Source organism: Perna viridis, chromosome 8, assembly GCF_037379345.1.
Source record: "Perna viridis isolate PV_CMFRI_1.1 ecotype Kerala chromosome 8, ASM3737934v1, whole genome shotgun sequence".
Lineage (NCBI taxonomy): Eukaryota > Metazoa > Mollusca > Bivalvia > Mytilida > Mytilidae > Perna > Perna viridis.
Window position 1 is genome coordinate 22,060,641 of NC_142452.1, and position 25,694 is coordinate 22,086,334.

The 25,694-nt window shown below is 31.0% G+C and overlaps 1 protein-coding gene across 3 annotated transcripts in view; it reads left to right on the forward strand.

The window, feature by feature from the left end:
* The first annotated feature begins 2,664 nt into the window (after window positions 1-2,664).
* Window positions 2,665-25,694, forward strand: part of LOC148609836 (uncharacterized) — a 35,393-nt gene continuing 12,363 nt past the window's right edge. Inside the window, exons 1-4 of one of the 3 annotated variants that reach the window (XM_088541764.1) lie at window positions 2,665-2,733; window positions 21,821-21,940; window positions 22,393-22,467; window positions 23,836-23,904. In XM_088541764.1, coding sequence (XP_088397890.1) covers window positions 21,874-21,940; window positions 22,393-22,467; window positions 23,836-23,904 — 211 coding nt within the window. In that variant the 5' untranslated portion in view covers window positions 2,665-2,733; window positions 21,821-21,873. Of the gene's footprint in view, window positions 2,734-10,240; window positions 10,320-21,820; window positions 21,941-22,392; window positions 22,468-23,835; window positions 23,905-25,694 lie in introns of those variants that run through there. The other 2 variants (XM_088541765.1, XM_088541767.1) reach the window with 2 other exon arrangements.

The following is a 25,694-nucleotide window of genomic DNA, read 5'->3' on the forward strand; positions in this document are numbered from 1 at the left end:
GTTTTTCTTTATAAGCCAATATTTGTTCATTCATTTGAATTTGACCTTTCAAGAAACAATCTTTAATTCTTATGGAACGAAATTTAATTTTCAAATACTAACGAATAAAAAAAAATACAAAGTGAATTTTTACGATGTTTGTGTTGTGGTGATGGAGGAAACGCTAAAAATATTCATCATATAATTGTCTTAGATCCTGTTGTTTGCAGAAATACCATGATATTTTTTTACGTATTCCCAGTCTAATATTTTTCTGATAAACGTAACGCTTGCTTTTATAGAGTATGGTTAGAAAAAAAATAAAAGTGTAATTTTATTAATTATCTGTTCCACTTTATTTTTTTCGCTCATTTTTTGTTTTGTTTTGTGTTATTTTTGTTTTTATTGCTTTTTTTACATTGTTGTTGTGTTTTTTTGGCATATGAGGAATAATGATTGTAGTGTAACACCTAAATGTTCACATAAATTAAGGTGTATATGAGACCTCCCTATTCTATCAAAAGCTTCTAATAACAAAAACACCCAGGTCTCTGTAACTAATTTTACAAAAACTTAACACCTTCAATTACAAAAGTGCAGTGTGAGCAACTTAGTTTAATGCTGATGTACGAAAAATAATGAACTTAAGCCAAATGAAAACTATTGTTATAGTTAAGTTGAACCTTTCAATAAAATATGTATAAAATAAGAGTACAAAAGAATACCAATTCTTTATCAACGTAACACAGTTTTGCTACAAGCCTAAGACTAGGTTGACAAAAACATAGAAAAATTCATTAAACAGAAATTTGATTTTGCTCAAGACAGAAATTGATTTTCATATTATTGCAAGTCTATAAAATTATAAACAGCTTCGATCAAATTTCAAATGGCTGCAATAAATCACAAGATGGCAATCTTAAGAGCAAGATGACAACTATTATTACTTTCAATTGGCATATATTAAGTCGTAATTTAGAAAACGTCGTTAACGAAAGTAAACGACGAGGACTACTATATTTTTTCTGTTGCAATGCAGGGGTATTAACAGGGATAAGTCATTTGTAGAAAATTATCTCTCTTATCTCAATAGGAGAAATTCTAATGAGGAAACACTAAGTTGTCCATAGACCTCGCGTACTTCAATTTCCACTGTAAGCACAAGTTTTTTATATATGTCATATTTGTTTTCCGCCTCTCAATTAAAACCGAAACAAAATATTTTTAATTTCCTTAGGACCACCTGGTCCTAATTCTTCTCTGTCATTCATTTGACATTTCGTATTCCTACTATGTACATCGTCTAATAAACTGAATTCCATCGACCACCTTCTCCGAATCACAAACTAAATCTATTTACGGTAGCATACTTTCTTTTTTATCGAATACAAGTCACAAATATGATCTTGTTAAATAAACGTAACGGTTCCCATATAGTGAATGGTTAAACAAAATTAAAGCTGCATTAGCTGTCATATTCGTAATTTTTTTTTCTATTGAAATATACCTTAACTTTGAATTATTTCTACTAATTTTTACTTTTCCTGTATAATTCCATTTAATATCATTACATAAAATGCATAAAATGCATGAACTAGATGTCTATATATTTATTGCCTTGCAAGACAAAAAGCGACCTAGATAACTTCGTATGCATGTGACTTCTGGTGACCTTAATACACGCATGTGCTGTAAGGGTCGCTTTTTTAGTAACAAATCTGATTGCAAAGCGAAAGTGGTTATTCAAAGGCAAGGAAGACCGACGGACTCAAGCCGTAAAAGAAAAAAAATGTTCGAATATAACGCAAGGATCCTTTTGAAATTTACGTATTGTTATTTAATGTGGCTCAAATATGGTCATTTTTCATTTGCAAACTAATCAAGAAATAGATGAAATGAAAACAAATTATTAAACACATGCTTACCTTTGTATCTGTTATTCTTATTTTTTACCAAGGTTAAAGTCTCTTTAACCCACGTGTATGTCCTGTCGACAATCTTCGGAAGTAATGGCGAAAAATAGTAGATCAGAGCTATTAATCTTCCCTTATTAAAAAAACCCATTATTTTCACAACATTCTGTAGGTATTATCGACATTGATAGATTCAGTTACAATACTACAAATGTAGTTCATTGAATCAGCAAAATTCAGTAGAATCAAAACTCAACAAATTTGACAGGTAATGCAGCTTTAAAAAAAGAGTGATCTATTTTTTATCCCGTCAACTTTAGGGATTTTAGCAATGTTTGTTTGTTTGTTTGTTTGTTTGTTTGTTTTTGTTTGTTTGTTTTGTTTTGTTTTGTTTTTGTTGTTGTTGTTTTTTTCTTACTTTTTTGCATTCACACCATTGGAAGATGCTATGATTGTAGTTTACAAAAATATGTTATTAAGGTAAAACTGTTTTGCTACAAGACCAGCTCGAAAAATGTAGAAAAAGACATTCAGCAGAAACGTGATGTTGCTCAAGACAGAAATTGATTTTCATTATTATTGCAAGTCTATAAAACTATCAACAACTCTATTCAAATTTCAAGTTTCAAACTGCTCCCAATCACAAACTAAATTTTTAATAGCATACTTTTTTAACATTGAATACAAGCCATAAATATAATCTTGTTTGGAAATACCAGTTTTTTTAAATATCGAGGGTTGACAAACATTGTATCTAAGTATCATAAGCATGCGCGCCACAGATAGTTTACAAGAAGAAAGACTGATTTGAAGAACAGAATTTACGTTTTCTTTATTGAAGGTATTGTTTTTTTTCTTTCAATTTAGAGGATTCACATTGCAAAACATGGATATTGTCCTATAATAGATTTTGATAAGAATCTCGTTTGGTAAATACAAGTTTTTTTTAATATCGGTCGTTTAAATAACATTGTTTCTAAGTATCATAAGCATGCGCATCACAGAAAGTTTGCAAGATGGTAGACTGGCTTGACGAACCGAATATACGTTTTTTGTTATGAAGGTATTATTTTTTTTTCATCAAAATTTTTTTTTTTTATTTCTGTCGAAATAAATGAAAATCAAGACTTTTTTTCCAGTCATTAAAACGATTTAATCAAATATTCTTGACCAAATATCTGTTAAAGTAGACATGACACAAACATTTCATTTTTTAACATTTATATTTATAAGAACTATAGTATGCTTAGATACGAGTAATGAATGTTTTCTCATCACGTTAGCACTAAATAAAGTTTTAATTTGTGTTATCACGACGACCTTATGAATATGCATAAATGAAAACCGGAATGAACAACTACTAACCATATATGGAAGTGCTACGTCATTGGTTCTCAATCTCTATTTGGGTGCATTTAAATGTATACACATGCCTGACAACAGTAACAAATTTTCAAAAATAGCTTGAATATATAATGTAGAGTGATCCAACGATCCGTGTATGAGTTCGATAGTCTTGTTTAGAAAGTAAGAAGACTTAAGTTCTTCTTGCTTTCTGTCAACTTTTCATTTTCTTTAGGCACTTTGCACACTATTTTTAGGATTTGTACTCTATTTGTCTCAGTTTTTATTCTTTTGGTTTGTTGCATCAGTTTTTGTCAGCTGATGTTTATGACTTATGGCTGATTATCGCGATTATCCCTTTGGTTTGTTGACTGGTGTGGGTACAGGTGTCAAAAGAGTAGGCCTGCAGCAGCACTAAACTTGACGTAAAAGGCAACTAAACAGTGCTCAAACCCCTGATCGGGGGCTCGGGTGCTCTGACCAGGGCAACTGGGTTGTGTGCATCAGGTGGTTGAACGAGTAACCATTGTATTCTACATGCTAGGGTCGTCACGCAATAATATGGAAAACCTGACCCCAAACCATAGTGGTGCAATGTGTTTTGAAAAACGCCAAGTTCCTTGCACGTTAAAGAATTCTGGGTTGTATTCATAAGAATTTGGAACCTCTGCGCTCCGACACAGGAGGTTTAATTCACTGAAATTACCCACAATTCCTATTTCTCTGGTGTTAAACACAAACAAATCATGCAATCAATCATGTTTCTGTATTCGATAGTGATGTTTGTATTTATATATTTTAATGGAAAATGGCAGCAATTAGCTTGGAGTGCTCCAACTCATTCCAAGAGCAAACTTATATATATATTATATTTTAATTATGCTTTCATTAAATAATTAGCATTGCTGAAATTATACTCAAATCAAAATCATTATTAATTCATATAATATTCGACCCCGAAAGCATTAAAAATACTGGATATTTAAAAAAAATATATCAAATATTTTTCTTTTAAAAAGTATGATTAGTTTTGATATTAAATATCCAAAACAATATAAAAAAAAGTATATTTCAAATCAAAATGATCCCTCATCTATTTTAAGACTGTTTTTATATTTAATCTGTTTAAATATATATTTATTGTTTATTTACTTATAAGAGAAAACCCTTGCTACCCTCAAATTATAATGATGTTGTTTGATTAACGACAATTAAATAGGACAATCAGAACTTTTGTTGTTGGACAATCAGAACTCTATAATATTAAAATGTTGGACAATCGAGAATAAACCTTTTCTGCGCCTCGTGACAGGTGCCGACGCAGGCGTATGACTTCGATAATTGAAATGAAATTGCATTTCTTTTGTCTTACGAATTTTGAAATAAGACAATTTACATGGAGAATTTGACACAATACACAATTTGTAACAGGCGCCCCTAGGTGAGTTTAACGGAGCTTTTCTGGTACGAACAATATTTAATCATAGGTCAGTTCAAGGATTTATATTTAATTCCATGGTCAGTTAAAATATTTAATTTTAGCAAGACAGATTTAGAACACAAGGAATTTTCAGCACGAAACCTTTATGGGTTCTCAAAAAGAATTATCAAAAACCAATAAAAAATAAACATGTTCGTATTATTCTATTGCTGTGCTTGCGGGGTATAATTTGAATGTATTTTTAAGAATGTTTTCTTCTTTGTTGCTTTGGACATTTTTAATTTTATGAGTTGTCAATTGGGTATCTGCTGGTACACTTGCCAGAAGTAACGTTCCTTAAAAAAGGGTAAAATCATTATTTTCATTGAAGATCGAGATCGAAACAGTTTAATTCTTAGAATGTGAATTTATGAAAAAAATCAATCGAACATGATAGAACAAAATGAAATATTTTTATGTAATCTTCGAAAAGAAGTGGTGTCGTCTCTCGGTAGAGTCTAGTCTTCTCACATGTAAATGTTAAATATTTCTGTCATTGTTTATCAATTTCTTCTCGAAGTTGTTTGAATAATACAACATTAGGCATATATTTGCTGGCAAACTAAAACTTTCAATACTTTCAATCTCAATTGTAGAAATCAGGTAAAAAGTGCAGACGCCCCACGCATTTCAGCTACTCGATCTATGAATTGAGAACCAATGACGTAGCACGGTCATGTGACCACATGGCTAATTAAGATTCGTATGGCTTTGACCTTCGTCGACATTGAATCAATTTATCTTCAATTAAGCGGCCTAAGTGATCACAAGGGGCGTTTTCATGATATATATTAGGTGTAATAAATCAAATCAACAAGAAATTCAAAAAAATAAATATTTGTGTCATGTCTCCTTTAAGGATAATATGTTAATATACTTTCTGTTCTGGTACAAAAAAAAAAAAAGAAAAACGGGATAAATAGTACAATGAATGCATTTTCATTTCCACAATCTGATATGTACGATATTTTTGTTGTGGTGATGTAATAAACGCTGTAAATATGATTCATAAAATTGGATATATATTGCAGAATTTCATATTTGATTGTGCAGTGTATAAAGACCTACATGTTTTAGATCGTATCATTTGCAGAAATACCTTGATATAATTTTGTGTATCCCCAGTGTAACATTTTTGTAATAAACGTAACGCTAGCCATATCGTGAATGGATAAACAAAATTGTAAAAAAGAGTGAATTATACTTTATCCTGTCAACTTTTTTGTGATTTTTGCTATTTTATTTTTTTGTTTGTTTTTATTCTATTTGTTTTGTTTTTGTTTTGTTTTTGCGTTTGTTTTTTTTTTGTCTTTTTTAATTGTTGTTTTTCTTATTTTTTTATATTCACATCATTGGAGGATGCTATGATTGTAGTTGATAACATAGAAATGGTAACATAAATTGAGGCGTATATGACTCCTCCTTAAATAAAAGAATACGAATACAATAAAAGACCAATACTTTATTAATGTAAAACAGTTTTGCTGCCAGACCAGATTGATAAATGTATAAAAAAGACAACTAACAGAAATTTGAGGTCGCTAAAAACTGAAACTGATTTTCATTAATATTGCAAGTCTATAAAACTATAAACAACTTCAGTCAAATTTGAAGTTTCAAACTTCTTCCAATCACAAACTATATATCTATACACAACTATTAGTGTCACCCATAAAACCACTTAGGATATTAAGTATGATTTACAGAGGAATCGATCTTGGCATGACATATTTGTCATATTGATTTGGTTTAGTATGATTTTCCCATGATGGGATGTAGGAGCTTTATATTTGTTTCACTAAAATGTGAATATTACTTACACCGTTGCAAGCCAATATATACTCATAAGATAATCAAATAAATACCATGGGAGTATAAAGTTATATGGGTGTCCGTCTGCCCGTGATGCAAGGGGTGTCCGTTCCTTATCTTTTAATTCTCTAACATCACTGAATGAATAAAATTGAAACTTTCACAAAATCTTTAATATTGTTCTTGTGTTTCAATTGTCTGCCTCCTATATTAGATTTCGATTGGAATCAATTTAGAGGATTCACATTGCAAAACATGGATATTATAATTTGTGAATATTGAGTAAAGGGGTATAACTCTCCTATCCTTTACAACTTCCATACCACTGAATGGAATTGAATGAAACTTTCACATAATCTTTATTATGTTATTTTTCCATCGCGCAGCTCCTTTTTTAGATTTTGATACGAATCGATTTCGGGTTTTACATAACAAAACATGTTCGTTGTCATTTGTGAATGTGGGTACATTGGGGAACTATTTCCTGGTCGTTTGTCCTATAACACTACTAAATAGAATTGAATGACACATTCACGGAATCTTTATAAAATGTTCCCATTGAGCAGATCCTATCCTATACATTTTTCAAAAGCAATATGGAGGTCAGTCAAAAGTGAATACGGGAGGTGATGGTAACAATATAATGTGCATTACTCAGTTTGTGTTCCTTTTTCGTAAGAATTCAAGATAAAACAAACTTGCTGGGTTAAAAACTTGCTTAAAAACTTGTAAGTTATCAAAGAGTTCAGGATATCGGGAAAATAAATCAAGATAGTTTCGTTGGTAAGGTCATTAGATATAGGCAACTAAATAACGTTTATGATATTTGATTCTCATCACCTTACTTATAATACGAAATCTGGGAAAAGATCTTTTTTTTAGAGAAAAGTCCAATAACTCCAAAACTTAAAATAAGAAATTTATATTAAGAAAATGTAAGATTGTTGTAGATTGTTGACAAAAGTAAGAAAGTTATGTTTCTTGAAATCCGATATTCTTACCCCTTTTAACGGTAAATCTTGTGTGTCTTGTTTCCAAATAGCTGACAAAGTGCTGAAACTTGCATCTTTGTAGCTAATGGTCAAAGTTGACTTCATATGGTTTTCTTTATAAGCCAATATTTGTTCATTCATTTGAATTTGGCCTTTCAAGAAACAATCTTTAGTTCTTATGGAACGAACTTTAATGTTCAAATACTGACGAATTAAAAAAAAATACAAAGTGAATTTTTACGATGTTTGTGTTGTGGTGATGGAGGAAACGCTAAAAATATTCATCATATAATTGTCTTAGATCCTGTTGTTTGCAGAAATACCATGATATTTTTTACGTATTCCCAGTCTAATATTTTTCTGATAAACGTAACGCTTGCTTTATAGAGTATGGTTAGAAATAAATTAAAAGTGTAATTTTATTAATTATCTGTTCCACTTTATTTTTTCGCTCATTATTTGTTTTGTTTTGTGTTATTTTTGTTTTTTATTGCTTTTTTCACACTGTTTTGTATTGACACCATATGAGGAATAATGATTGTAGTGTAACACCTAAATGTTCACATAAATTAAGGTGTATATGAGACCTCCCTATTCTATCAAAAGCTACTAATAACAAAAACACCCAGGTCTCTGTAACTAATGTTACAAAAACTTAACACCTCCAATTACAAAAGTGCAGTGTGAGCAACTTCGTTTAATGCTGATGTACGAAAAATAATGAACTTAAGCCAAATGAAAACTATTGTTTTGGTTAAGTTGAACCTTTCAATAAAATATATATAAAATAAGAGTGCAAAAGAATACCAATACTTTATTAACGTAACACAGTTTTGCTACAAGCCTAAGACTAGGTTGACAAAAAAAAAAGAAAAAGTCATTAAACAGAAATTTGATGTTGCTCAAGACAGAAATTGATTTTCATATTAGTGCAAGTCTATAAAACTATAAACAGCTTCGATCAAATTTCAAATGGCTGCAATAAATCACAAGATGGCAAACTTAAGCGCAAGATGACAACTATTATTACTTTCAATTGGCATATATTAAGTCGTAATTTAGAAAACGTCGTTAACGAAAGTAAACGACGAGGATATTTATTCTGTTGCAATGCAGGGGTAATAACAGGGATAAGTCATTTGTAGAAAATTGTCTTATCTCAATAGGAGAAATTCTAATGAGGAAACACTAAGTTGTCCATAGACCTCGTGCACTTCAATTTCCACTGTAAGCACAAGTTTTTGATATATGTCATATTTGTTTTCCGCCTCTCAATTAAAACCGAAACAAAATATTTTTAATTTCCTTAGGACCACCTGGTCCTAATTCTTCTCTGTCATTCATTTGACATTTCGTATTCCTCATATGTACATCGTCTAATAAACTGAATTCTATCGACCACCTTCTCCGAATCACAAACTATATATATTTACGGTAGCATACTTTCTTTTTATCGAATACAAGTCACAAATATAAATTTGTTAAATAAACGTAACGCTTCCCATATAGTGAATGGTTAAACAAAATTAAAGCTGCATTAGCTGTCATATTCGTAATTTTTTTTCTGTTGAAATATACCTTAACTTTGAATTATTTCTACTAGTTTTTACTTTTCCTGTATAATTCCATTAAATATCCATACATAAAATGCATAAAATGCATGAACTAGATGTCTATATATTTATTGCCTTGCAAGACAAAAAGCGACCTAGATAACTTCGTATGCATGTGACTTCTGGTGACCTTAATACACGCATGTACTGTAAGGATCGCTTTTTTCAGTAACAAATCTGATTGCAAAGCGAAAGTGGTTATTCAAAGGCAAGGAAGACCGACGGACTCAAGCCGTAAAAGAAAAATATTCGAATATAACGCAAGGATCCTTTTGAAATTTACGTATTGTTATTTAATGTGGCTCAAATATGGTCATTTTTCATTTGAAAACTAATCAAGAAATAGATGAAATGAAATGAAAACAAATTATTAAACACATGCTTACCTTTGTATCTGTTATTCTTAGTTTTTACCAAGGTTAAAGTATCTTTAACCCACGTGTATGTCCTGTCGACAATCTTCGGAAGTAATGGCGAAAAATAATTAGATCAGAGCTATTAATCTTCCCTTATTAAAAAAAAAACATTATTTTCACAACATTCTGTAGGTATTTTCGACATTAATTGATTCAGTTACAATAATACAAATGTAGTTAATTGAATCAGCAAAATTCAGTAGAATCAAAACTCAACAAATTTGACAGCTAATGCAGCTTTAAAAAAAGAGTGAGTGATCTATTTTTATCCCGTCAACTTTAGGGATTTTTGCTATGTTTGTTTGTTTGTTTTTGTTTGTTTGTTTTGTTTTGTTCTTGTTTTTGTTCTTGTTGTTTTTTTTCTTGCTTTTTTTGCATCCACACCATTGGAAGATGCTATGATTGTAGTTTATAAAAGTATTTTATTAAGGTAAAACTGTTTTGCTACAAGACCAGCTCGAAAAATGTAGAAAAAGACATTCAACAGAAATGTGATGTTGCTCAAGACTGAAATTGATTTTCATTATTATTGCAAGTCTATAAAACTATCAACAATTTTAGTCACATTTCAAGTTTCAAACTCCCAATCACAAACTAAATTATTAACGGTGGCATAATTTTTTAACATTGAATACAAGCCATAGATCAAATACCAGTTTTTCAATACAATACAAACATTGTATCTAAGTATCATAAGCATGCGCGCCGCAGATAGTTTACAAGAAGGAAGACTGATTTGAAGAACATAATTTACGTGTTCTTTATTGAAGGTATTGTTCTTTTCTTTCAATTTAGAGGATTCACATTGCAAAACATGGATATTGTCCTATTATAGATTTTGATAAGAATCTTGTTTGGTAAATACAAGTTTTTTTTAATATCGATTGTTGAAATAACATTGTTTCTAAGTATCATAAGCATGCGCATCACAGAAAGTTTGCAAGATGGTAGACTGGCTTGACGAACCGAATATACGTTTTTTGTTATGAAGGTATTTTTTTTTCTTTATCAAGACATTTTTTTTTTATTTCTGTCGAAATAAATGAAAATCAAGACTTTTGTCCAGTCATTAAAACGATTTAATCAAATATTCTTGACCAAATATCTGTTAAAGTAGACATGACACAAACATTTCATTTTTTAACATTTATATTTATAAAAAACTATAGTATGCTTAGATACGCGTAATGAATGTTTTCTCATCACGTTAGCACTAAATAAAGTTTTAATTTGTGTTATCACGACGACCTTATGAATATGCATAAATGAAAACCGGAAAGAACAATCACTAACCATATATGGAAGTGCTACGTCATTGGTTCTCAATCTCTATTTGGGTGCATTTAAATGGATACACATGCCTGACGACAGTAACAAATCTTCAAAAATAGCTTGAATATATAATGTAAAGTGATCCAACGATCTGTGTATGAGTTCGATAATCTTGTTTAGAAAGTAAAAAGTCTTAAGTTCTTCTTGCTTTCTGTCAACTTTTCATTTTCTTTAGGCACTTTGCACACTATTTTAAGGACTTGTACAGAAGGGTGAAAATAACATAGTAACACTGTGAGTATTGTTCTTTCTTTGCCGTTGTGTTATATCAATTAACAAGCCCTGTAGACTTAATTATGGCCAAGAGAAAGCATGAGCGGCTTCTTTTATTTTTACATGGTTCTGTGGTGTCTTCCCGATTTGAAAATTACAGGTAAAAAAGGGGGAAAAATGTTGGACAATTGGGAATGTTTTAAAAAGAAATTTACATGTTGGTTAATTTGAAAATGTTTTGATAAAGATATTTCTAGGTCCTATAAGGGATATTCATTAAGAGAAAAATATTCTAGTGTTGATTTAGGTTTGTGATATAAATTTGTACTCTATTTGTCTTAGTTTTTATTCTTTTGGTTTGTTGCATCTGTATTTGTTAGCTGATGTTTATGATTTATGGCTGATTATCGCGATTATCCCTTTGGTTTGTTGCCTGGTGTGGGTCCAGGTATCAAAAGAGTAGGCCTGCAGCAGCACTAAGTTTGACGTAAAAGGCAACTAAACAGTGCTCAAACCCCTGATCGGGGACATAGGTGCTCTGCCCAGGGCAACTGAGTTGTGTGCATCAGGTGGTTGAACAAGTAACCCTTGTATTCTACATGCTAGGGTCGTCACGCAATAATATGGAAAACCTGACCCCAAACCATAGTGGTGCAATGTGTTTTGAAAGACACCAAGTTCCATGCACGTTAAAGAACTCTGGGTTGTATTAATAAGAAATTGGAACCTCTGCACTCCGACACAGCCGGCTTAATTCACTGAAATTACCCACTCTTCCTATTTCTCTGGTGTTAAACACAAGCAAATCATGCAATCAATCATGTTTCTGTATTCGATAGTGATGTTTGTATTTATATATTTTAATGGAAAATGGGAACATATTTTCACTTTAATTTTTATACATGTGATATTTAAATGTTTTAGTTTTGTTAAAAAAATATGAAATTATACATGCATATTAAAGCAATGCGCATACTATTACAGTTATTAACAATTATTATATATCACTTGTGAGAAGTGTTCTGTCAACATCCCATACTCAGTTAATCATAGACCTTGGACTGGTTAGGCTAGTACAGTTGTCATTTTTGTTGAATGAAAACATATCATTAAGCAATTAGCTTGGAGTGCTCCAACTCATTCCAAGAGTAAACTTCATTTATTATATTTTAATTATGCTTTTATTAAATAGTTAGTATTGCTGAAATTATACTCAAATCAAAATCATTATTAATTCATATAATATTCGATCCCGAAAGCATTAAAAATACTGGATATTTAAAAAAAACCTATATCAAATAGTTTTCGTTTAAAAAGTATGATTAGTTTTTGATATGAAATATCCAAAACAATATTAAAAAAGTATATTTCAAATCAAAATTATTCTTCATCTATTTTATTATATTTAATCTGTTTAAATATGTATTTATTATTTATTTATTTACAAAAGAAACCCCTTGCTACCCTCAAATTATAATGATGATCATATATTGTTTGATTAACGACAATTAAAGTAGGACAATCAGAACTTTTGTTGTTGGACAAACTATATAATATTAAAATGTTGGACTATCGCGAATAAACCTTTTCTGCGCCTCGTGACACAGGTGTCGACGCAGGCGTATGACTTCGATAATTGGATTGAAATTGCATTTCTTTTGAAATAAGACAATTTACATGGGGAATTTGACACAATGCACAATTTATTACGGGCGCCCCTAGGTGAGTTTAAGTGAGCTTTTCTGGTGCGAACAATATTTTTTCATAGGTCAGTTCAAGGATTTATATTTAAAATAATTAATTTTAGCAACACAGATTTAGAACACGAGGAATTTTCAGCACGAAACCTTTATTGGTTCTCAAAAAGAATTATCAAAAACCAATAAAAAATAAACATGTTCGTATTATTCTATTGCTGTACTTGCGGGGTATAATTTGAATGTATTTTTAAGAATGTTTTCTTCTTTGTTGCTTTGGACATTTTTAATTTTATGAGTTGTCAATTGGGTATCTGCTGGTACACTTGTCAGAAGTAACGTTCCTTAAAAAGGGTAAAATCAATATTTTCATTGAAGATCGAGATCGAAACAGTTTAAATCTTAGAATGTGAATTTACTTTATGTAAAAAGTACAATCGAACATGATAGAACAAAATGAAATATTTTTATGTAATCTTCGAAAAAGAAGTGGTGTCGTCTCTCGGTAGAGTCTAGTCTCCACACATGTAAAAGTTGAATATTTCTGTCATTGTTTATCAATTTCTTCTCGAAGTTGTTTGAATAATACAACATTAAGCATATATTTGCTGGCAAACTAAAACTTTCAATATTTGCACTCTCAATTGTAGAAATCAGGTAAATAGTGCAGACGCCCCACGCATTTCAGCTACTCGATCTATGAATTGAGAACCAATGACGTAGCACGGTCACGTGACCACATGGCTAATTAAGATTCGTATGGCTTGGGCGATTGTCGACATTAATTTAATTTATCTTCAATTAAACGGCGTAGGTGGGGCGTTTTATGATATATATTAGGTGTAATAAATCAAATCAACAAGAAATTCAAAAAATAAATATTTGTGTGATGTCTCCTTTAAGGATAATATGTTAATATACTTTCTGTTCTGGTACAAAAAATAAATAAACGATAAAAATAAAAACATAAAAAAAAAAAAACAAAACAAAACAAAACAAAACATAAAAACGGATAAATAATACGATGAATGCATTTTCATTTCCACAATCTGATATGTACGATATTTTTGTTGCGGTGATGGAATAAACGCTGTAAATATGAATAATAAAATTGGATATAAATTGCCGAATTTCATATTTGTTTGTGCAGTGTATAAAAACTTACATGTCTATGATCGTATCATTTGCAGAAATACCTTGATATATTTTGTATATTCCCAGTGTAACATTTTTGTAATAAACGTTACGCTATCCATGTCGTGAATGGTTAAACAAAATTGTAAAAAAGAGTGAATTATACTTTATCCTGTCATCTTAAGTGATTTTTGCTATGTTATTTTCTGTTTGTTTTTATTCTATTTGTTTTGATTTTGTTTTGTTTTTGCTTCTGTTTTGTTTTTGTTTTTGTTTTGTTTTTGTTTTGTTTTTCTTACTTTTTTTATATTAACACCATTGGAGGATGCTATGATTGTAGTTGATAACATAGAAATTGTGACATAAATTGAGGCGTATATGACTCCTCCTTAAAAAAAAAAGAATACGAATACAATAAAAGACCAATACTTTATTAATGTAAAACAGTTTTGCTGCCAGACCAGATTGATAAATGTAGAAAAAAAGACATTAAACAGAAATTTGATGTCGCTAAAAACTGAAACTGATTTTCATTATTATTGGAAGTCTACAAATCTATAAACAACTTCAGTCAAATTTTAAGTTTCAAACTTCTCCCAATCACAAACTAAATCTATTAAAGGTAGTATACTTTTGTTACATTGAATACAAGCCATATATATAATCTTGAATGGAAATACAAGTTTTTTTTAATATCGATCGTTGACAAACATTGTATGTTAGTATCATAAGCATGTGCACAAAAAAACAAAAACAAAAACAAACAAAAACAAAACAAAAACAAAAACAAAACAAAAAAACCCAAAAATGCAAAAAAAAACAAAAACAAAAAAACAAAAAAAACAAAACAAAAAAAAACGAACAAACAAACAAACGAACAAATAAAAAACAACGGGGTAAATTATACGACGCATGTAATTTTATTTCCATAATTTCAAAAGTTCTGGCATCGTACGTTCTTCGTTTAAGTATATATCTATACACATCTATTAGTGTCACCCATAAAACCACTTAGGATATTATGATTTACAGAGGAATCGAACTTGGCATGACATTTTTATCATATTGGTTTAGTATCATTTTCCCATGATGAAATGTAGGAGCTTTATATTTGTTTCACTAAAATGTAAATATTACTTACACCGATGCAAACCAATTTCTTCATAATTCGGAAGTATTGGCTTAAACTTGTTCCCTGCTTTGATTTTTACGCTTTCAGTGTTGTAGATACACTCTCCTAGATGACTCCTTAGCCTGCATTAGAAATGGACAGGCTCTGTATTTACATGTTTGTATAAAAAAAACCATCTATTTCTCTCTTTGTTGACATTTTTAACAGTTTTTTAACAATGCCCTGCGATAAAAAAAAGTATTTTTCAGTATTTCGATGATTACTAGTAGGAATCACCTTTACATGTTTGTACATGTACAAGTATAACAAGTGGGAAACTTCGTGAACATTTACTATTTGATGAAGGAAATGACAGACGGTGGACTGAAATGCTATAATAACCTCCTTGAATGCCTTCATAGTTGTAATTCAAACTCATTTCCTTGTGAATGACATGTTGAAGATAATTCTTCTTTTCAACGAAAAATATAAAATATAGACATTTATATGTTCATAGTATTTACTTGTAAATGTGTATCTACAACACTGAAAGTGAAAAAAATCAAAGCAGGGAACAAGTTTTGCAAGGGCCCGACAGTCAATACTTCTGAAAAATCTAGTGGACCCATAACAGGAAAAACCTCATTTATGAAACAATTTTAACATTAAATTTATAAATGTATAACATACATTTATGGTCGGTATTTATTAGAGTTTCCTATCAACTATACATAATCTAATATGTCCAGTGGGAGGCTAAATCAGAAAACAGCCCAGGACACTGAATCCCAAAAAGGGATTAGGTTGTACTATATACGACCAATACATAAAGTATTCACTACATTCGGAATTACACCTAGTCCACGCCTATTCAGTACATTGTACCATACTTTGTACATGTACATGTACAACTACAAAATGTACATTTGTACATGTTTCAGTAGTATCGAAATGTTATGGACTAAAATTATCCTTTTGGTCAATAATTATCATATCAGTACACGTGTCTTACCTGTCTTTGATGATACCATTAATGGCGTTAAAGTTTCCGTGATTCCGTCCATCATTTATCAATACACCATTTTAGTCAATCCTTCAAACTCATATAAAGCAACATTTAAAGATAATGCTGTGCTGTGTTTTCCCTAGTCCTTTTAAGCATCGCTATAATTCATGCTTAATAACAGTCATTGTTGGGCTCACAGCCAAATTTCTGAATTGTTAGTCAGTGTATAATAGCAATCCACGACCTTTACTATTTCCGCATTACAACACATAAATATGTCGACATTTGTTCTGACAAAGTCAGGTTCAAACCCTTCCGATAAAAAAGATACTCAAGAACGAGTTAATCATCATATTTAAGCTGTATTAGTTTATAAGTTGTTTATTTCGTACAATATGCAACATTTTCTAAACAAACAAAGGAGGAACAGAATGTAGGGAATGGGAACATCTAATTTTTCAATTGATCAAGTCGAACCCCAGTAATCTCGTCCCATAAATTGCCTCTATATGAAATATTGTTTTCAAACTTGTATTCAGTGTTTCACTGATTCCATTCTTATATTTATTCCATTTAATGAATAAATTGTATGAAGATTGGGATATGGTATACATAGCATATAAAAAAAAACTTTTCACCAAACATACCTATCATAATGTAAAACTACCAGCTCCACATTTTACAAATAGGTAATTTAAAGCTACATTAGATGTCAACTTTGCTCAGTTTTGATTCTACTGAGTTTTGCTGATTAAATGAAATAGGTTTGTAGTATAGCAATTGACGCGAATGTTCAGTTTGCAAAAAGTATGTTAAAACTTTCCCATGTTTTCTGTTTACAAATTTACAACAGTTGACGCACACTTCGCAAGTCGTGATGGTTCACTTCCTGATCATAGTCTATAAGCATTCATTTGGATCTCCGATAAAAACTAAGTAATCTACATCTTACATTTAACTTTGGCTCTTATATGTCCTAGCGAAGCGATTGAATAAGTACACTGTTGTAAGTTTTTAAACAGAAAACATGTGAAAGTTTTAACATACTTTTTGCATACTGTAAATTCGCAGCATTAAAAGAATTATTTTTGTTTGTTTTGTTGTAATTTTAGCATAGAATACAAGCAAAACTTATTTTTTTAGGTTTCTAAGGAGTAGTCCGTTATCCATTATGTCATGGCAAAAAAACATGCATGGTATTTTCCAGGCACGGATCATAATACATGCGTGCTTATGGTATGCACCAATGAAATTATGAATTTTCTGTTTTGCATGCATTTTTTTTTTACAAAATATACCTCCAACACACTGTTTTACCACGTTTCGCGCGGCATTATGTTCTTTTAATGCTTTTTAACATTATTAGCATGATTCCGCTGTTTTTTCATATTTTGTAATATCTGACCTTGAATTTCTCGCAATTGTGTGGCGTGAGTTTCTCTTTCTGATCTCGCGTCGCAATTTAGAACTAAATCCATGTCCATGTGGCAGAGAAAGCAGTCATACATTTTTCTGCATGTAATAATTCTCCTCATTGGAAATAAATAGTTTGAATATTGAAATCGTAACTTGTTTTATATAATGCATAAATAAATGGTGTCTGGGTATTTTTTGTGTTATTTTGTAACCCTATGCTGGTCTATCCCTATCGTTCCGCATTCCACTGCAGACGACCGGTAGTCGTCCAAAAATGTCTTCCGACAGTAAAACGGAGCCTGTATCGCAATTCAACATGGACTGGTTACCGACCTTAAACATCCAGAATCTTAATGTTCACATGTACCGCCAAATTCCATGTATGAATGACTCGTTTCGTGACGTAATGATACTGTAAAAGCCTTTGACATGACTTGTTGACATTTTTTATCCAGGTGAAAAAAGTTATATTATTTATTTATAGTATTGTGATATGTGATTTTCACGATATAAAATTCAAAATAAATCATAAATTTACGAACTCATTTCAGCGTCCATCGTCAACAATTTCTTCATAAAACTTCGTCGCCGTTTATGCAAAAAAGGTATACCTCAGGTCCGCAACCGTAGTGTTTTATAAGGATCATTTTTCTGCATTAAATCACAAAGGAAACATTGTTTTAAAATACTTTTAATTAAAGGCATTTACATTCATAAAAATATTTAGATTACAAATACAGGAAGCATTTAATCCCGAATGTATTATTTTAAAATGAATGGGCAGACTCGCAGGATTTGCATACCAATACCGTCGCTTGCTTAAATATTACTCCGCACTGCGTCAATAGATGCACAATAAGGATACTTTTTTGTAAACCACGTATAAAGGCGATTTTACATAGAATAGACTAAAACCAATATTTTTTTTTATTTGCATGATAAACACAATACAAAACCAGTGTCCTAGCATATCGGAAATATCGGTTATTCGGCGGAAACGGGTTTTTTTAGCTTCATACCCATATTTCAATATGCCAGGACACGGAATATGTATTATATATATATATATATATAAATGTAAGGTGTCATGTAAATATTATCATCCCTAAATTGTCACCTGCAAATAAAACTTCATACGTAAGAACTGAATAATATGAACGTCAAATACACGCATATTTATTATAATCTGAAATTCAATTTTAAATAAGAAATAACAATACAATGATTACATATACAGACTATAATAAATATATTCTGAGATAAATATGAGAAAACAAGACATCTCAAACAAAAATCTTAAATGCTAGCAATATAAGTTCCCACAAAAACCCGACAGTGACATCATGTGCCCCGGAAGGTTAAACATGTCCTGCTCTGCCGGCGGCACCCGGCATATTGCAAGTGAGTATTATCCGGTAAAAGTCTATCATCAATAATACAGCTCCCGACACGAGTCATAAAGGGGTCCCTCTAAACAAAATTTATACTTGGGCGACATATTTCAATTAGACGAAGTATTTGAAAAGAAATACATTGAATATAAGACATTATACCAAGCACAATAGGGAAACCATTAAAATAGAAGGGTATTTATTATATAGATAGAGTAATTTACCGAATGTTCCCAGTGTAAACATTTTGGATAATTTACGCGGTGAAATAATTTCGGTAATTATTCTTTCGCCCGCCAAAATGTCACCACTTTGATATAAAACCGCCAATTACAGAATTAAAATTCATGTTGAAAATACCGATAATTATTAAGAAAGTCGGTATAATAAATGGGATAATCGATTGATTATCATGAATTACCAAAACTTATCACTCGTACCAAGAACGCTTGAGGATTTCATTCGTACGCGGAACAAGTTCCGCACACTCCTTAAATCTAGGGCTTCGTCGGCACTCGTGATATTATTTTGTTTATTCACTCTTTCCATTTAATTATCATATTAATCGTAAAGAAAAATCATATGAGCGATGTGGAACGAGTGATGTATTCCTTACATGTACATTTGGTATAGGAGAACATGATCTTTGTGAAATTTTAAGCGTTTAACTACGACATAATCATTTGGGTTTGGTTTTCTTTATTTTTTCCCTATAACAAGGACAACACTAAAGCCTATAACTTTTCAGGTATAGTCACATAATAGGTTATCGAGGCCTACCCTGATTATTATTATTTCTTTTTAATTGAAAAATCCGAGATCTTAAATATTTGAAATAATTTACGAAGCTCACAAAATCTACAGCCACCCCCATCCCCCGGATCAAATTCAATTATATGGCTTATATATATATGAAGCTTCTGTTGAAATATTATGTGGTTTTAATACGTAGTGGCAGTGATAACTGTTGAGAAATTTGTATTCAAACAATATGGTCAGAATATAAAATACTGAATTAGTAAACGTTATCAGGAAGTTAATTTCGCTATGTCTCAAACAAATTCGCACCATATGGCTTATTTCTATACATATTTTGTCAGAATATTGAGTGTTTGGGATAGAACAACTTCGAAAAAGGTGCTGACAGATGAAAAAAAGGGCGCAAGTTATGATCACATAACACCTACCACTTTTGGTAGCAGGATATAAAAATTAGTCTTGTATGCAAATATTTTCTTAACAACGAATTTGATTACATGACATAGGAAGCCATTGAATATTGTTTTAATTTACTTTAATAAAAAACAAGGCTAATGACATGTACGAATTAGTGGGTACACAATATTTTCTCTGTATAAACTGAAAACATATATCCTCACCGCGATAATTTTACAAGGAGGAAAACATATAATATTTCCAGACCATTTACGGTATATTTGGTCCATAGTGTTTACAATCCCGAGCAATTTAACAATTGTTTACCTCATATAACACAAGTAAGCTCTAAAAAAGCTATCGATTCCTAAAATACAAATGTCATTTTATAAGTGTTTTTGTATGTCAAGTTCTAAATATAATCGTTCGAATTAGTTTGATACTTACAGTCGCACGAAATATACTAATGTGTATGTCATAAACTAGTCTTTTACAACTTGCATGTGTATAATTCTTTTTATTAATCAATACAATGCAGTTTTGTTGTGTTTCTTCATTTTTTTTGTTCTCCTCCATGTCATTTTTCTTGCCCGGAACAAACATTATAACATGACGAAGGGTCTTAGGAGGCTATTTTCACAACGGTTTGTGACATTGGTACACGAAGATTTAAACGTTAGAATAATGCAAATAAAAGAAACGCAATGTACGCATTTTCCCCCTATTTTTAAAAAAACGTTTAATCTTTTCTTCCTCTTAGAATATTAATTTAGTTTCGAAAATAGTTAATTATTTTTTAATTTGTTTTTGGCAACAGTTTAATAGTGAGTTACTATCAATTTTGATTGGGGGAATATCATATATTTTTTTTAATTTTATTTTAATAAAAATGATTGTACTGCTTGTTCTTAATTTGAATTACTATACTTTCTATTTATTGTGTATATTGGTCTCCATGTGTCTTTGTGTGTCTTTACTTAAAGTTCATACTTGATAACTACTCTGCTCGAATTCTTGAAATCAGATACATTCCCTAACTTTGTTTTACAATATAAGCATGTAATCTACCACTTATGGAAGAACAAAATGAAAATAACCCTTCATTTGTTATGCTACAAAACCAAGTTTTGTATAAGGAAAATCAATTTGACAAACTATGCAATATTAAAAAAAATCACAGTTGGTTTGTCTAGAAAAGCAGAGGACGCTTACCTTACCGGTGCACTTGGTCCATGCTCCCAGTTTTTAGTGGAGTACGAGTTTCTTATTTGCTTTTGTTACTTTGTATGTGTTATTTTATCTACTTTATGTTCTTTGTTCTTTGTTGTGTATGTCTTTTTTTCATGTCTATAGATATTAGTTAAGTTATTCTTAAAACAAAACCCTGCTCAATACTATTTAAAGAAAACAACGTAATGTACTAAAGAAAGCGATTTTGTTTAAGTAAAATTGTTGCGCATAGGTAAAATATTCATTTCAGTTGATTTGACTCAAAATATCTAGTCATTACTCATTCTTCTCTGTCGTTCCTTTGTTTGTTTTTAAACTACATTCGTTTGATTTAAATAAAAATTATAGGATTGTTTATATCAGTACATACACGTCTATCCAAACGTTACGATCATAGTGTTATGAGGATTCTTTGTTGACTTTAAAAAATGTATATTCGCTTATTTCTATATAGCCGTTCATTTTAAACAAAATAAATTGATATGAAGCACCAGAGTTAACTTAAATGAGTCCTTTAGTACGTTGAAAACACAACAATATTGAGAAACGCAGATTGTTTTACCAGTGTAAATAAAATTGATTGCAGCTTGTAGCCTTCCTAAAGAGAATATTCGATTAGTTCTGGCAAAGCAGGATGAAATGTCGACTGAATTAAAAGAACAATTACACAATATAACAGGACTACTGAATAAAATGTCGATTAAAGGTAAAACATTGGTGGTATAGGAGACACCATTCGTTTTTAAATTACCGCATAAATGATCATATGTTTTATTTTCTGTTGTTAGAAAGGTTAACACACCTTTCATTACAGATGATTCAAGATAAATTATTACTAGATTTCCATCTATTAATTTTCTCAGCAAATATTTTTGATCCAAGTTTATTAATTTTGTAGTTTTTACGTAATATCATTGTTCTTTGCATATTGAAAAAGAATATGCTTACATGAATTTGCAAGATGACCGAAAGGATATGTTTCTATCTTTATATTAAATTGTGTCAAAAGTATACTACATGACCCGTCTTAATTGATTCGAATAGGTTGCTTTCATAGATCGAAGGAAAAAAGAAATGGATAAATTAAGGTTTAAGTAATTCTTTTAATGTATATTAGTTTTTACTAGTACATTTTGGTAATTTGAATTTTTTTTAAAGTTGTTATCGATTTTGTCGTCAATTTTCTACGCCAACATTTCATCGTACAACAAACGTCTGATCTTGAACAAAAAGGTATGTGTATTACTATAAATAAGAAGTAAAACATAATATAAGTGTTGCTTTCTATTTCTGAATGCCGCCTTGTTTAATTTACTATACAAAAAGAAAACATTAAGCGTTATACATGTTATATTTCAAAACATTCGTCATGTTTGAAAAAGTAATCAAGGGAACCACGATTCTAGCGGAAATAACAAAAAATGTAATCCAGGGACAAAGACTAGACATGGAAAACGGACAAACATGACAAAGAACATAAAGCAACTAAAATAATACATACCAAGTAACCCAAGTAAATGAGCAACTCGGACTCCACTAAAAACTGGGAGCAAGGACCAGGTGCACCGTTAGGATGAGCGTCTTCTGCTTTTCTAGAAACACTCGCCGAATTGCTCATAAAATGTCAAGTCCTAGTTAGGGGAAAGATAAATGAAAACTATGACAAGTTCAACAAATCAGTTTTCATGGTGGAGATGGATACACTGTAATGATGACTTCAATCTTGTAGCAACATAACCCTGTTCAAGGAGCTTAATTGAAAGAAGCTTAGTGCAATTCAAAGAGTCTGCGTAGTTGCGGCAGGTCTTGCATAACGCATGAGTTGTGATATGAAAACTCCATTCGATGTGCTGAAGGGATGTTGCCGTAGAGGAAAGAAAATGTGACAATTCTGAATGAAAAGTCATCACGTTTGTCATAAAGTTTGGTCAGTAGTTTTCCTTTACCATCGATCCTTAAGTATAGATGAAGATATGAGGCTGACTTTACAGTGTCTGTAGTATTCTTTATTTCAAGTCCTTTGGGAGGACTTGATAAATCAAATCCTCAAAAGCAAATTGTCATCTTTATAGCGGAAACTGATATTAAAAGATCTAGCTAAACGAAGTTCTTTCGAGTCAGATCAGCTATAAAGTAAGCCTCATAGGAGTGAATGAATAGGTCAGCAAGTAGAAGATCAGAATTTGTTCTTATTAGAATACCGACCGTTTTTGAAAATAATAAAATAAATATTTTCATAATTCTGGTAGGCTCTGCTCTGAATTGAATTATGTACATTGAATACATCATTTCGTGGTTAAACGATGTAAGTCAACTGGTAAATTTTCGTGCAATCTTTGTCGCGGTTTTTGCAATAATCTATTTTAGAATTAAATCGGCTATGGAACGCTAAATCGTGCTATAATGTAAAAAAAAAAACGAAAAACAAAAAACAGAAATATTCAAGACAGTTATTGCTTATACCGCAAAAACGGGGATAATAAAATTGGCGTGAAAATCCAACGGTTTACATTATTTGTCATGTACAATACTTACATTAAAAAACAACTTTATCTTGTTAGTCTTTGCATTCAAATGCAATAACATCATATGTCTAAACAGATTCTGAGGAAAGCCATGATTCTACTGCTACAGAAGGGATAACTCACTCCTCTCTAAAAGATGCCAGAGGTAAAAATTATTTCATGATTAGGTGTTTTCTGTTAAAATGTCACATGTTTAAGTTATCACTCTATCAGATGATAACCAATACTGAACAGATTGTTCCATCCACTTTAAGATTTAATAAGGGTCAAAACAATCTGAGTTTATAATCGATAATTAGTATTCATGTGCCAAAAATTCTAATCATGATATTGTTCATGCTTATAGCCATTTTTGATAGTCGATAGCGTCGTTACCAGAAAGTTCATACATGCATTAACTTCTCTTGATCATTCATACATGCATGAACGCCAGTCAACTTGAAACCAATATGGCGACCGTGTAGATCGAAAAAGTGTGGCAATGAATTGAACGGCATAATATAGCCTTAAGAATAGTTTATTACATGCACATTGATTTTACCAGTCAAGTTTGTTTACAGACAGTAATTTTCAGCTCGAGAAAGAAACTTATGACTGAGTCTGACTGAACCCTTGAAGACATTACATGAACGGCCTTCGGCCGTACATTGAGTTTGGAGCTCCGAGATCCCTTCATACATGCATGAACGACCGAAAATAGCTGTTCAATCCTATAATAACTAGGAACTTTTTAATTGTTCTATATATGATACATACACCTTGAAATCGTCTAATGTTCACCCTTCCAGATATATATAATTCATATTTCACTTCCTTACAAATAAAAAAATCCTTTTGTTTTGATATAAAATTATTGAATGACTGTAGTGGAATATTGAACCAACAAGCTCAAATACACGCGCTAACGACGGATAGTATTTACCAAAATTCATCCAATAACTCTTATCCTTCAAAGCGAAGCATATGTTTTTCAAATTGGTTATTGCTATCAGCGCCGTTACCGTTAATTGAGCGTGTACCACAAAGCGTTGTGAGCTGTACGGTAATTACATATATCTTAATTTCTTGAAAAGTTCACAAGTATATCAAAACAAGATATCAAGGAAGTAATATGAAAGTGGCTGGTCTTTCGGAGAAAATTTCAGACTTCTTTAAACAGAAATGATTTATATACGGTTACAAATTGTGTTTAAAAAAAAAAAAACTTTTCGTGATGTTCTTGAGTCTTTTTTTATGCTTAAATTAAAAGAAATGAAAAATGATGTGTTTATAAGTTTCGAAAAGAGTTTGTTACGTACGTATCTTTCTCCGCTAATGCACTTGCTGTTGACAAGAACCTTATTTTGCCTCGAAATAAATATATAGCCTCGATAAGTAATCTAAATTGAAAAATAGCTTTTTGTAAGAACTGAAAGGCAATCATTTTGTTTTTCAAGCCATTAGATGAGTCTTCACCATTTGTTTATGATACATGTTATGTATAAACTATTCTCTCCATTCATGGAGAACTGTAACATTTTATGAAACTTTACAAATATTAATCAGACCTGCTTAAATTATCAAGGTCAGTGAAATTGATCAAGATGGCCGCGAGGGTAAAGATGAGATTTAAATAAGTAAAGTGCACGGTGTTCGCTTTTATCGACGATGCCTACGCCATATTATTTCACGCCGACACTTAACATACTGTAAACATTTTCATTTAATTGTAAATCTAGAAGTCTGTGAAGTACAATGGCGTTGGTCTATACCAAATAATTGGAATATACATTTTCCATTTTCTTTATGTTTGACAATTTGGTTTTCGTGGTATTTTATAGTCAAATTTAGAAGATTTTTTGTCAATCGAAGCTGATTGTCCTTATTTTAAAAAGAAGTTTAAATATCGCCTATGTCTTGAGAAGACAAAAATAATCAAGTTTTTGGCTAAACACT